The following is a 13,859-nucleotide window of genomic DNA, read 5'->3' as shown; positions in this document are numbered from 1 at the left end:
ACACGGAGCAAATATCTGTACGCCCCGTGAGAAACTACGTTGAAACAGTAGAAACAATATCCAGAGCAAAACAACCTGGTTTCATATTTCGGTACCTTTTGGAACGCAAACGCCTTTACGCCTATTACCCTAATTCAAATCTATCCGTGATCCTAGAAGAGAATAAACACTCGGAATCGAGAGGGCTTCAGTAATGGAAGCCATGGACTAGTAGCGGTCGTAACCACCACCTCCGCGGTGACCGCGGCCGCCTCTACTACCACCTCTACTACCACCTCCACGGTAAGAACCCTGGCCCCGAGAGTCCTGGTTTCCATATCCAGATTGACCGCCGTATTGACCACCGTATTGGCCACCTTGTTGACCATTGTATTGACCTTGTTGGCCACCGTATTGGCCTTGACTACCATATTGATCACCATATTGACCACCATATTGACCACCATATTGACCACCTTGGTGACCAGTGTGTCGGCTACCATGTTGGTACAGTCCAGGTGGGGGTGGCGTGTTATGGTAATTGTTGGGAGGAGTCCATCCGGGGGCACCTCCAGGAGCATTGAAACGCTGGTCAAGATGCGCAGCAAACGGGTTTGGGCCATAATCAATATGTGCGCCCTGTCCGCCGCGTCCACCACGACCCCGTCCTCCGCCGCGTCCTCGGCCTTGACCTTGGAATGGTGCTCCGCCGTAAGATCGGCCCGATGTGCGTGCTCGTTCCTGGACGGAACGAATCTCACCTGCATGCAGCATAGGTGTCGCGAACTCCACTCCACGAAGAAGCATAGACTTGTGCACATGAGCAGACTTGGGAATTGTGTAGTTGACGCTATCATTTTAGTCAGTATGATAATCGCAAATTAATAACTGGAATGAGAACTTACATTAGACTGTGGTCATCATCAACACTTGGCATGCCCTCCGCCTCGAATGGGGACACTAAAGAGGAATGAGGGATGTAGGCTTCGTTACGCTCAACTATGCCAGCTAGGCCTTCACTCACACTCATCTTCAATTTGTATTGATCCGGACCAGGCTTCTTAGAATAGAAGTTGGACGCAATATCTTGGTAAAGAGGGTGCTGATCAGAAAGGATCAGTACTTCTTGACCGTGAGTGTTACGGGCCTGTTCATCTTCAGTTAACAACGGGTACTTTTTCTCCATGGCAGCCAAAAGACGATTCTCGTCGATGAATGGCAGCAGAACTACACCCTGCCACGCGAACTTTTTGCCGTTCAAATCCAGAGGAAAATCCTCGGGGTAGAAATCAATAATCTCACTGTCCGGATCGCTCATAAGAGGATGGAAAACTTCGGGCAGCGCATGGTTGGATGCGGCCGGAAGAACTCCCATCAGCTGCTCAAATGGCTTGAACGGCTGACCCTTCTGGAAGTCGACTTCCATGTCGGCGATATCAAAGTCCGCCGCAAATGGGGCATAATGATATGGGTAATACCAAGTCCATGAAGGGCAGCCCTGGAAGTAGTAGAGCAGGACCCAGGCAAGACCTTCAGCATAAGCACGCGCAACCTTGCGGCGGAATTCATGGTCTTTGGGATCAACATGGAATTTCTGTTCGTAGTAACGATCAGCATATCCGGGCTCCCAAAGACAAACAGTGTCGGGCGGGAGCTCATCATTCTTAGGCTTGGCCGATTCGGCGGTGGCTGTAGCTCCCGCTTCCTCTAGGGCCTCTACCGGTACCTCGTCGGCCTTTCTCTTTCCAAGAACAGACGATGGACTGGTGGGTTCAGCAGCATCGGTCGGGCTCTCTTCACTCTGTTCGGTGGCTGGTTCGTCTTGTGAACCCTTCATGAGTTTGCTCTTCAACACAGCAGCGGCACTCTTATTTTCCATGTTGGCGAGATAAACAGCCTGACGGTTGGTAACCATGCTATGAGTTAGTTCTCTATCATCCTTGGACAAGTGGCCTCGGCTAGGGGTGATCAACTCCAAGCCATGCGGCGCACCCTCATCGGCGCCGTGTGATCCACGCGGTCGCTTTTGGAAGCGTTCGCGCTCCTTGTTGCGGGAGGCCTCTTGCTCCTTTCGTCGCCTGTCGTTGGCCTGTTTCCTCTCATCTGCCTGTCTACGACGTTTGAAAATTCCATCCTCTTGTTTAGCCACTCCCGCTAAAATAAGCTGGGCCCGCTTGAAATCGACACGTCCATCTTGTGTCAAGTATCCTCCCATAGCGGGGAGGTTGTCGCGCCAAATGGCAATGAGAGTGTCAATACCGTTTTCGCGCACATCTAGAGCAGGTAAGTGAGGCAAGAAATCGTTTCCAACAAAGAAACACATGAAGACCCAGTCATCCAGCGCTCGCTCAAGATCAAAAGGGAACGGTTGCTGGGGGACAACCAGTTCAGCAGCCAAATATTCTCTGAGAACGGAGACATGGAGCCAAATGAATGGCTTGAGAGGAGTTGCGTTTTGCTTCTCATCAAACTCGCCATTCTTCTCCTTGGCACGGCCTGTGCACTCTTCGGCCTTGTGACCGGGTTGTCCACATAATTTACAGGCCCGAGGTTTAGACTCCTGGAAGAAGACATCTTCACGTAGAACTCGGAAATGAGGCTCGTGCGTACCAAGACCCAGCATAATCAGATCAGCGTCCTATAGCATTCGTTGTTAGCAGTGAAGAATCAACGGTAGATTATTAGCTTACCAATCCGTAGATAACATGGCGAGTGTTAGGGTCGTGCTCAGGCGATGCACGTTGTGACCGAACGAATTCCATAATCTTGTGTTCTCCCTCTCCAGGAACTGTGGCATCGGAAATGATAATTTTTAACTGGAAATGGTTAGCCAACATTCAAAAACAAATTGGATCTAGAGAAACGGTGGTACCTTTGCCCAAGCAGGGTCAGTGTTGAGTTTATATGCAATCCAGAAGCGCAAGGATGCTGCGAGGATATCCATGAAGGGCGTTCCGGGTGTGATAACGTTGCTATCCCATGTTTTATGAACGACTTCCTCTCGAAGGACATTGTCAATACCTTTGGCGGCATTTTGTTTTGCGATCAACTTCTGCAACTCGTCTTTCTTCTGATCATTCTCCTGGGCTTCCTGGGCGGAGCGGAATCGACGTGAGCGCTGCTGGTTCATCTTGGCTCTTGGGGCAACACCATCTGAAATGAAGCGAATCAAATTTTAGTTGCAAGCGCCAAGCATTTGAGGTTTCATGAAGCATTCACGTACCAATAGCGATCATAAGAAGTTTTCTTGGGCGGACCATGTTAACTACTCGATCGGTGTATTTGAAGATTTCCAACATCATCTCATGCTCGTCGGCTGGCGGCGGCTTGCCCTCGGGATGCGTACACGGATGCACAATACCATTCATATCGAGGTACAGGTTATCCATCTCCTCGCCATTAGGATTCGCGCGCGTAGTATCGACCGGAATTTCTTCGCCATTCACTTCCTGGGGTCGCTCCTCGATGACCGAAGAGATAATCTTCGGATACTTGTTAGAAAGCCATCGGAAAAGCGCTGGGACACCCATAATTGTGATGCGACACTTAGTGGTGGTTTAGATTTCGACTGTTTGGCGCGGTACTCGAATGTGTCGAGTCCTGACTTGGCAAACCACGCAAGCTTAGTATCTGATCTCAAAGAAAGATAAAACCGAATGTAAAATAATGCGCACGTCAAAAATGAGAATCAAAATTAGAAAAGAGGATTGCAACCGCGTGAGAATTGCGGTGCAGGCGTGTAGAAGTTAGGATGTACTGGCAGACTCTGCGATAATTATTTCCGCGAGCGGAGCTACTACGCCTTAGTCATTCACATGAACCATGGCCAGGTGTCCACAGGTCAACATTATAAGACCTAAATGATAGGCTACGATTAGTATTTATATTCTTGAAAAGCTTAACTTGAAAGAAATCGACATCAGACAATGAAGTATACTTCAATTCTTTATTGATCTATCTATATCTAGAGATATTTACTTTTTCCACGTGATCTGATTTCTAGAAGTAGAAGGCGGTGATAAGCTTTGTATATTCAGTCGGGGTAACTCAAACCCTCTATTTGTTGACTTCTCCTCGATGCCTGCTAGTTTTTAAGCTCCAGGTCAGCTTTGACCATGATATTAAAATTGAACTACGATGTTTCGAATTCTAGAGTCGCAGGCTCCGGCCAAACAAACGGCAACGGATACAATTGACCTTCTAAGCAGTAGGTTGCAGAGTGCAACCTTGTTGGAGGATCGGCGAGCTGCAATCCAAGGTCTACGAAGTTTTGCAAAGCTCTATCCTGCATCGGTTGCTTCAGGGGGTTTAAGGTCATTGATCAGCAGCCTACACAACGATGGTGATGATGTTGATACCATCAAACTGGTCCTCGAGACCCTGTTGATGCTTTTTACTCCCGACGAGGCGAGCGTTAGTAGTCTAGCAATCAATAACAATCACACATCTCGCTAACTGCTCATTCAGACTGAAGCATCAGATGAAATTGCTCTCTGGCTGGCAGATGAATTTACCCAGGTAGAGAACTGGAATCTTCCCCTTTACGAACCGAACTAATAATGATTTAGCGACAAGACAACATCACTATTCTACTCGATCTTTTGGAGACTAGTAACTTTTATTCACGTCTATACTCTCTCCAGCTGATGTACCATATCTGCAGTGCGAGGCCCGAGCGAACGCAAGAGTGCATCTTCACGGCTCCCCTGGGAATATCCCGCCTCGTCAATGTGGTCACGGATGTTAGAGAGCCGGTCCGAAACGGTGAGATAATATACATATCGAATAAGCCAGCAGGTCTATGGAGAAGTCTCAACTGACAAGGAACTTTTGATATACAGAGGCCCTTGTTTTACTCATCGCCTTAACCCCCGCCTCGGAAGAAATACAGAAACTCGTCGCATTTGAAAATGCTTTCGAGATATTATTCTCATTAATCGAGTCAGAAGGGTCATTGATCCACGGCACCGAAGTGGTTGAGGATTGCCTTTCCTTACTTGCCCTTTTACTACGGTACAATATTTCCAACCAATCTTATTTCCGAGAGACCGGCTGCGTGCAGAAAGTGACGAAGCTACTTCTCGACTGCCAACGTGAGGAAGAGGGCGAAGTAACTCCTCCACAATGGCCTTCAGATCACCGTGACAAGAATGTCTGGGGTCTTTTGGCTGTCATCCAACTGTTTCTACTACGTGGGGGCAAGGGAACTCACAACAATCAAACATCATTTTGGCAACATGGTGTGACTGAACAAGTTCTCAGTATAGCCTTTGGTCAGAGATTTAGTGTCAATGTTACGGCAAAGGCTCTAGCCACATGTGCAGATCTCATTCGCGGAAATTCTCCATTGCAAGAGAGATTTGGTGACATCGAGGTGTTCTGGGGTTCTCATACCCAAGGAGATAATGGAAGTGCGGAACCGGAGCGCATCAATGTTATCGAAGCATTCCTCAAATTGACCTTACAGCCTGCCCCCAACAGTTTGTTGGATGCTCGTCTTGCAGCCTGTGAATGCATGAAAGCATTTTACTCTCAGCATCCTGGCATTCGCATGCATGTGCTCAGACGTGCAGTTGAAGGGCATGTTAGCGGACAGGATCTGATCCCCAATATTCTATCTGCGCTGTTAACAGCACCAGAATCTCGAGGAAATGCCGATCCGTATCAAGTTTGGATGGCCTGTGTATTGATGTTCCACCTGCTTTTTGACGACGCTGAAGCAAAAGCAACTGCCATGAAAGTCACTGAGGGCGATGCAGAGAATGGCGAGGAAGTTGTGACCAGTGTTCAGTTAGTTGTCGGAAACTTGATCACAGGTTTGCAACGCGGTGATGATGAAAGAATCACTGTTGGATATTTGATGCTACTATGTGGTTGGCTTTTCGAAGACCCAGATGTTGTAAATGATTTCCTCGGGGAGGGCAGCAGTATCCAGACTCTTTTACAGGAGATCAAACATCCAAGAACACCCAGCAAGTTGGTGCCAGGACTCTGTACAGCTCTATTGGGAATTATCTACGAGTTCTCTACTAAAGATTCTCCCATCCCACGAGTAACATTGCACAAGCTTCTCATTGAGCAACTCGGAAGAGAGCAGTACATTGACAAGATTACGAAGCTGAGAGAATGCCCCTTGGTTCGTGATTTTGAGGTCTTGCCACAAACCTCCAATGGGCAAGTTGAAGGCGGTCTTCCTGAAGTCTTTTTTGACCGCGCTTTCGTCGAGTTTCTCAAAGACAATTTTAGTCGTTTGATTCGAGCCATTGATCGTGAACCAGGATTCGAGATCTCAATCGTTGCCAATGGAGTTGAAAAGGGCGTCTCAAGGGAACTTGTGGACTCATTACGTGCGGAACTAGATGACCGGAGCCAAACAATTGAAAAATTGGAAACGGAAATTGTCACTTTCCAACGAAAGTACGATCAAGAGCAGTTGGATCACCGAAAAACAAAAGAGTCAAGCTCATGGGAACTTTCTAAGGTTCAGCAGGCCTATCAATCTCTTCAGCGCTCCCATGAAGAGGAGCTGTCAAAGTTAGAAGAGCAACACAAACGCTCCGAAAACGAATTGCTCAAGCAGCATGGCGACCAGCTCCGTATCATTGACGGTCAGCTGAAAGGAACGTCGGCCGAGTACGAAAGAAAGACCAGCCAAATGCGAGAAAGCCATGAACGAGAAATTGCCAAATTGCACAAGACCATTCGTGGCCTGGAATCCGAACTGGTCACTGCTAAGGAACAGTACGTTGGCGAGGTCGCTGGCCTGCACAAGACCATCCAGGAATTGCAATTGGCGATTCGCCAATCTAAAGAAGGCCATGCACGAGAAGTTACTCATCTTCAAAAAACCATCCAGGAGCTTGAATCGAAGTTTAGTCAGTCCAATGAAGGCCACGTGGGCGAGATTGCCGGCCTTCGAACGACCATCCAGGGGCTGGAATCGACTCTTAGTAAATCCAAAGATGGTCATGCGAATGAGATTACCTCTCTTCGAAAAACCATCATCGAGCTTGAATCAACGATTAATGAGTCTAAGGAAGGTCACGCGGGTGAGACCGCCCGCCTTCAAAAGACCATTAAGGATTTGGAATCAACGATCACTCAATCCAAAGAAGGCCACGCTGGACAAACTGTTGATCTTGAGCAAAAGATTCAGAACCTGGAATCCACTCTCAAATCAACCAAGAGCCAGCACAATATAGACGTCACAGGTCTCAAGGATACGATTTCAAGTCTGGAGTCAAAGCTGGCTGCTGCTAATGACCAACATACCACTGATGCTGCTGAGCTTAAGAAAACAATCAAGAAAACCCAATCAGATCTCGACAGTTCTCATGAAAGGTCCACCAAAGATACAAAGGCAGCCAACGAATTATCCTCCAGGATATCATCTCTGGAATTGCGTGCAACTGATGCTGAAAGCAAGATGAAAGATGCATTGTCTCAAGCTCAGAGTGCAGCTGATGCACTCAAAGAGATTCAAGCACAGCTTGGGAAAGCACAATCTGAGGCAAAAGACAATGAAGAAGCTCGTCAATCTGCCCAGTCAGAATTGGATGACTTGCTGATTGTTTTTGGCGATCTAGAGGCCAAAAGAAACGAGGCCAAGGTAGGCCTACATGACTACCCAATCAACTATAAAATGACTAATGTTTTATTTTACTAGAAACGACTCAAGGATCTTGGCCAGGACGTGTCAGAGGACGAAGAAGATGACTATGAAGATGAAGATGACGAGGAGTAAGTCTAGGCCTCATTGTCCAGTGTGGAATGTATATAGTTTGGTTTCAAGTTTCCGCTTTGTGCATCCAGGTACCTAGGTAGCTTTACGTACCGTTTTTTTCTATGCCAGCCTTTTGGCGACCCTAATACCCAGAAACTTGAAATCTGATAGGAAATGGACATGAGAGAATTTATTCAGGTCCAGAAATGGTAAACTTCGATCTTTGGTTTGATATTTCGGAAGAAAGTTTCCGAGTCGTGTAGATATTGGACATTTGATGACATGTTGGGAATGCGGATGGGCGCTATTACTGCTTCTAAATAGACAATGCACTTCGCTGATCATTTTCTTGCCGCAAAAGGAATACACGATTATATGCCCTTGGAAAATAAAAACCAAAGCCAAGGATGGTAGTATATCTCATCATCAACTGGATCCAGGGTCATTGGCACAGGTTCACTATCCGTCTAACTTCCAATGAAGACTCGATTCAGTCGTTTCACGAACTAGATCGATTTGCCACAGGCGTCACTTCCCGAGCCAATATTAATTCCGCACAGATGTCGACATGTCAGTCTCGTCTTCTGGATGCAGGGATCTCCCCAGAGGAAACTGCTGCTCAGTGCAAAGCCGTAATCTTCGCGGGCGTTGACTTAACCGCTGTCATGGTCGAAGCACCTGGAAAGAAATTGAATGTATTTCATAACACAGTGAGTTTAACTCCCTCAGTTATCCTCGGCATATAATATTATGTCTTTTTATTTTTGGGATATACTACTGCTGTCGGAATATACCTAGGTATAAGCTAATCTCTATATTCTAGGTCGCATCAGGCAAGAGAATCACCCAAAGGGATTGCCAGACATGGATTGTGGAGTCTGCCAACCAACTTTTCAAGGACTATATATTCACTGCAGAGGTTGCCGTTTATCTTCACAAAATCAAGCAGTAATCCCAGTGGGGATCTATATGCATAATCTCAGTTTTATCACTGATCCACCAACAGTTACATTTGCGGGTCCAATAATTATCTTTCAAGTCGATTTGATGAATACAAGGGTGATCCATTTAAGGATCACTGATTGAGTAAATGTAGAAGCTTAAGAAAAAGACTTGAATTGGAAATACACAAGGACAGAGAGCTCTAACCCACGAAAAACTAAAAGGCCCAAGGGTGTAGTTCATGATATGATTATATCTGATCTAGAATAAAGCCATCAAAGGAACAACATGGATCTAGTCAACATCCATCTAACCATACTTACCTAGTGTAACGAGTCGGGTGTGCACATAACACAGATATATAGTAAATTTGGAGGGAAAGGGACCGCTCACTGTCAATGTGTCACCTGATACTCAATGAGCAGATCAGTGAGCTTATAATGCTCCGAGATGTGCTCGGTCCTAGTGAGCAAAAGCAGCGAGGGGATGAGCACTAATAAGGAAGGGGCACGCCAAGAACTGGCATAGGGAATGCGGTACATACTTGGCAATCTTCTAGAGCTATGTAATAGCTAGATATTTACACCAGTAACTTTGTAGATATGAAGAAAGCTCCCAAATAGATCTTGAACATGCGACGCATTATCCGCAGACTGGATATATGATGTACGTTGTAGTAGAATGGGATATTGGCGAGTCGATCCCATATACAGAGTTATTTTCAAATATTTCACCGCATCACATCAACTTATAACATTTATGTCGTCCATAGTACAGGTAGAAGGCGGTGAGGGCGCGGAGCGCACTGGCAAAATTGTGGTGGGGTTTGAGTCACACTTATTTTTACTTAGGTATCTGCCCCTCGTCTGTTGGCAAGTTGTAATCCACTACCAACATCATGTCTATCGATTTTCCCGCTGAAGAGGAGCTTATCCTCAAGCGGTGGAAGGAGATTGATGCCTTCAAACGCCAGGTTGAACTCTCCAAAGGCCGTGAGCCATACACTTTCTACGACGGCCCGCCGTTCGCAACTGGTCTCCCTCACTATGGACACTTGCTTGCCTCCACAATCAAGGATATCATTCCCCGATATTGGGCGATGAAGGGTTACTATGTTGAGCGTCGATTTGGCTGGGACACTCACGGTGTTCCCATTGAGTACGAGATCGATAAGAAACTCGGCATGTCCGGTCTTGAGGCAGTCGGCAAGATCGGCATTGAGAAGTACAATGAAGAGTGCCGGGCTATCGTCATGAGGTTTGCTTCGGAGTGGCGCGAAACTATCGAAAGATTGGGTCGCTGGATCGATTTTGACAATGACTATAAGGTCAGTTTTCTTTTAAACCAGAGTCATTCGCACAGTTTTTGACTCGTTTCGTCTAAAATAGACTATGAACCCTTCATTCATGGAGTCAGTTTGGTGGGTTTTCAAGCAACTTTTCGACAAGGGTCTAGTCTACCGCGGTTACCGTGTTATGCCGTACTCGACTGCTCTCAACACACCCCTTAGCAACTTCGAAGCGCAGCAGAACTACAAGGATGTACAGGATCCTGCAGTTGTCGTTACATTCCCTCTTTTGGATGACCCGGATACCTGTTTGCTTGCATGGACCACTACTCCTTGGACTCTGCCGTCACACACTGGTCTGTGTGCCAACCCTACATTCGAGTACGTGAAGATCTTCGATGAGGCCACACAAAAGAACTATATTCTCCTCGAGTCTTTGCTTCGGACCATCTATAAGGACCCGAAAAAGGCTAAGTACAAGGTTGTAGACCGCATCAAGGGCTCTGATATGCTGGGATGGAAGTACAAGCCCCTCTTCGATTACTTCTATGAAGAGTTCAAGGACGACGGCTTCCGAGTGCTGAATGACGAATATGTCACCTCCGAGGACGGTGTTGGTATTGTTCACCAGGCTCCTGCATTCGGTGAAGACGATTACCAGGTTGCCGTCAACCACGGTGTCATCAATGAGACCCGTCATCCCCCTAACCCTGTCGACCCCCAGGGCTGCTTCACTGCAGAGGTTCGGGATTTCGCCGGCCAGAATGTGAAGGCTGCCGATAAGGCCATCATTAAACACCTAAAGGGTATCGGTCGTCTTCTCGTCGACAGTCAAATTACTCACAGCTACCCATTCTGCTGGCGTTCTGATACCCCGTTGATCTACCGTGCTGTCCCCTCGTGGTTCGTTAAGGTCACCCCTGTTATTCCCCAGATGCTTGACGGCATTGAGAAGTCTCACTGGGTTCCCTCATCTGTAAAGGAGAAGAGATTCTCTAGTTGGATCAAGAATGCCCGTGACTGGAACATTTCTCGGAATCGCTTCTGGGGGACTCCCCTTCCCCTGTGGGTCAGTGATGACTTCAAGGAGGTTGTTGCTGTAGGCAGTGTTGAGGAACTCAAGAAGTTAAGTGGTTACAAGGGTGAGCTCAATGATATTCACCGTGATAAGGTGGATCACATCACCATCCCCAGCAAGCAGGGCAAGGGTGTTCTTCGCCGTGTTAGCGAGGTGTTTGACTGCTGGTTTGAATCTGGCAGCATGCCTTATGCCTCTCAACATTATCCATTCGAGAACAAGGACCAATTTGAGCAGGGATTTCCTGGTGACTTCATTGCTGAGGGATTGGACCAGACTCGTGGATGGTTCTACACTCTGACTGTGCTCGGTACTCACTTGTTTGGCAAGCTGCCTTTCAAGAACTGCGTAGTGAACGGCATCGTTCTTGCCGAGGATGGAAAGAAGATGTCCAAGAGACTGAAGAACTATCCTGACCCTACTCTGATTATTGATCGCTACGGCTCAGACGCCCTGCGTCTGTATTTGATCAATTCACCCGTTGTCCGTGCTGAGCCCCTCCGTTTCAAGGAACAGGGTGTCAAGGAAATTGTCAGCAAGGTCCTACTGCCCATGTGGAACAGCTACAAGTTTTTCGAGGGCCAGGTGGCTCTGCTAAAGAAAGCTTCCGACATTGACTTCATCTTCGATCCGAAGGCTGAGGCAACTAACACTAACGTTATGGACCGTTGGATTCTGGCCAGTTGCCAAAGTCTTCTCATTTTTGTCAACCAGGAGATGGCTGGATACCGCCTTTACACTGTTGTGCCTCGACTACTGGAGCTGATTGAGAACACAACCAATTGGTACATTCGTTTCAACCGCAAGCGTCTGAAGGGTGAGAATGGTGTTGAAGATACTTTGCACGCTTTGAATACTCTTTTCGAGGTTATCTACACCATGGTCCGCGGTCTTGCTCCCTTCACTCCATTCCTTACCGACAGCATCTACCAGCGTCTTCTTCAGCACATCCCCGAGTCCCTCCGTGCTGATGACCCTCGTAGCATCCACTTCCTTGCCTTCCCTGAACCGCGTCAGGAGTTGTTCGACGAGGTTGTGGAGCGCCGTGTTGCGCGCATGCAGAAGGTGATTGAGCTTGGCCGTATTTCACGTGAGCGTCGGTCAATTGGTTTGAAGACTCCCTTGAAGTCACTTGTGGTTATCCACCAAGACCAGCAGTATCTGGATGACGTTAAGTCTCTTGAGAACTATATTATCGAGGAGTTGAACGTCATTGACCTTGTCCTCTCCACTGATGAGGCGAAGTATAATGTTCAGTACAGTGTCAATGCTGACTGGCCGACTCTGGGCAAGAAATTGAAGAAGGACGTGCAGAAGGTCAAGAAGGCCTTGCCGGACTTGTCCAGTGACGATGTTAAGAGATACGTTGCTGAGAAGAAGATTCTAGTTAACGGTATCGAGCTGGTGGAAGGTGATCTTGTTGTAAAACGAGGCATCCAGGAGGACGCCAACTCCTCGGGAATGGAGACCAACACTGATGCCGAAGTGATGACTATCCTGGACAGCAACCTGTACCCAGAGCTGGCTCATCAAGGTCTTGGACGTGAAATTATCAACCGTGTCCAGCGCCTACGTAAGAAGGCTGGCCTGGTTCCCACCGATGATGTGAAGATGGAGTACATTGTACTGTCGGATCCAGAGAACATTGGTCTCGGAGAAGCTTTCAAGTCCCAAACCCAGGCTATCGAGAAAGCCGTCCGCCGTCCACTGGATGAACGCATCCTTGTTAATGGCAAGTCCCCTGCTGCTGACGAGGAGGGTACCATTTCCCAGGAGGAGCAGGAGGTGCAGAATGCCACCTTTTTGCTGCGTCTGGTGAAGCTGTAAAGCTTCATTTGGAATCCATACCCTAGTTTAAAAAACAATGATTACTTATGATAAATGTAGATCCGTAGCAGTCTACCAAGTTTTTCTAATTTCGTTCTTTGAAATATTACTTCCGAGGTTGTTTTTATTAAGAGTAGATGTTGAAGCATTTCCAAGGTTCCGAATTCAACCATGGAAGCCCCTAAGTGTTCCAAGTTCCTTAAAACACCCATGGATTTCTGGATTCCTGTAGTAGTGGGTTTCCTCCCGAAGTCCTGAGGATCTATGTTTGATACTATATTTCCAAGCATGGCGGGAGTCCTGGATGTATAAGTACAATTAATGCAACAAAATCCATCGATAGATGTGACCCGTTCAGTCGTGCACCATGATGTGAATTTTCAATAATGTTTTGGTAGCCACAATTATTCCAAGGTTATTGGCATTTCCTTAACCCTTCTTCGATGCGGCCTAGGAAGAGATGAGTTATAGGCTCAAAATACAAGTCCCTTGCAGAATACTTACTAGATAACAATCCTTCAATATCATAAACTCCTTAGCACACATATCTTTGTGGACGGAATTGTACTCTGCGAAGATACACTTGCCATATACCGCGGCCTAGACAGCCGAATTAGCGTTGAGGTTCTTACGATTCGAGATTCCTTCATGAGTTGAGATGAATACCTCAGTTGAGCACTGGGCAGTAGCCTTTGCAAATTTCTCCACTGGCCTAGTCCGTGCCGGCATATTGACAGGAAAGAAAGAGAGAGAGAAAGAGAGAGAGAGAGTAGCAAGCGTATTTGGTGAGCTCTGGACCGAAGAAGTGACATGTATTGTAGCCTGAAAAATCAGGAATAACGAATATGATTACATAACCAAGAAATAGCTCTACTATACACGTGACTCTAGGCATGTTTCTATCGCGACCACCAAAACAACCCGATTTGCTTGAACGAACGGCGCGGGGTTGACCTTAATTTTCCGACTTTTCTCTTACTGAGCTACAGACTAGATTGATCTGTGGTGATTGCTTTCTAATC

The 13,859-nt window shown here is 47.1% G+C and overlaps 5 protein-coding genes across 5 annotated transcripts; 3 read left to right on the top strand and 2 right to left on the bottom strand.

Annotated features, from left to right (window-relative positions):
* Positions 1–207: 207 nt before the first annotated feature.
* rat1 (5'-3' exoribonculease Dhp1) lies at positions 208–3,509 on the bottom strand (the record flags this gene model as incomplete). The annotated part of the gene is made up of 5 exons (XM_057205074.1): positions 208–829; positions 885–2,617; positions 2,670–2,795; positions 2,852–3,132; positions 3,203–3,509. The coding sequence occupies 5 exons, from the start codon at positions 3,507–3,509 to the stop codon at positions 208–210; spliced, it is 3,069 nt and encodes a 1,022-aa protein (XP_057065681.1).
* Positions 3,510–4,116: 607 nt separating this feature from the next.
* On the top strand, positions 4,117–7,723 carry N7495_002404 (uncharacterized protein; the record flags this gene model as incomplete). The annotated part of the gene is made up of 5 exons (XM_057205073.1): positions 4,117–4,392; positions 4,447–4,497; positions 4,548–4,743; positions 4,821–7,588; positions 7,646–7,723. The coding sequence occupies 5 exons, from the start codon at positions 4,117–4,119 to the stop codon at positions 7,721–7,723; spliced, it is 3,369 nt and encodes a 1,122-aa protein (XP_057065680.1).
* A 539-nt stretch (positions 7,724–8,262) lies between these two features.
* N7495_002403 (uncharacterized protein) lies at positions 8,263–8,654 on the top strand (the record flags this gene model as incomplete). Its single annotated transcript, XM_057205072.1, has 2 exons — positions 8,263–8,397; positions 8,526–8,654. 2 exons carry the CDS (start codon positions 8,263–8,265, stop codon positions 8,652–8,654), a joined length of 264 nt encoding a protein of 87 aa, XP_057065679.1.
* Positions 8,655–9,542: 888 nt separating this feature from the next.
* On the top strand, positions 9,543–12,837 carry N7495_002402 (isoleucine--tRNA ligase ILS1; the record flags this gene model as incomplete). Its single annotated transcript, XM_057205071.1, has 2 exons — positions 9,543–9,971; positions 10,033–12,837. 2 exons carry the CDS (start codon positions 9,543–9,545, stop codon positions 12,835–12,837), a joined length of 3,234 nt encoding a protein of 1,077 aa, XP_057065678.1.
* A 429-nt stretch (positions 12,838–13,266) lies between these two features.
* N7495_002401 (uncharacterized protein) lies at positions 13,267–13,566 on the bottom strand (the record flags this gene model as incomplete). The annotated part of the gene is made up of 3 exons (XM_057205070.1): positions 13,267–13,287; positions 13,342–13,437; positions 13,504–13,566. 3 exons carry the CDS (start codon positions 13,564–13,566, stop codon positions 13,267–13,269), a joined length of 180 nt encoding a protein of 59 aa, XP_057065677.1.
* Positions 13,567–13,859: the final 293 nt, after the last annotated feature.

This window comes from Penicillium taxi (assembly GCF_028828555.1).
Source record: "Penicillium taxi strain IBT 34144 chromosome Unknown utg000002l_segment0_segment0, whole genome shotgun sequence".
Taxonomy (NCBI): Eukaryota; Fungi; Ascomycota; class Eurotiomycetes; order Eurotiales; family Aspergillaceae; genus Penicillium; species Penicillium taxi.
Note: the sequence above shows the minus strand (reverse complement) of the source record. Positions and strands in the feature narration are given on the sequence as shown.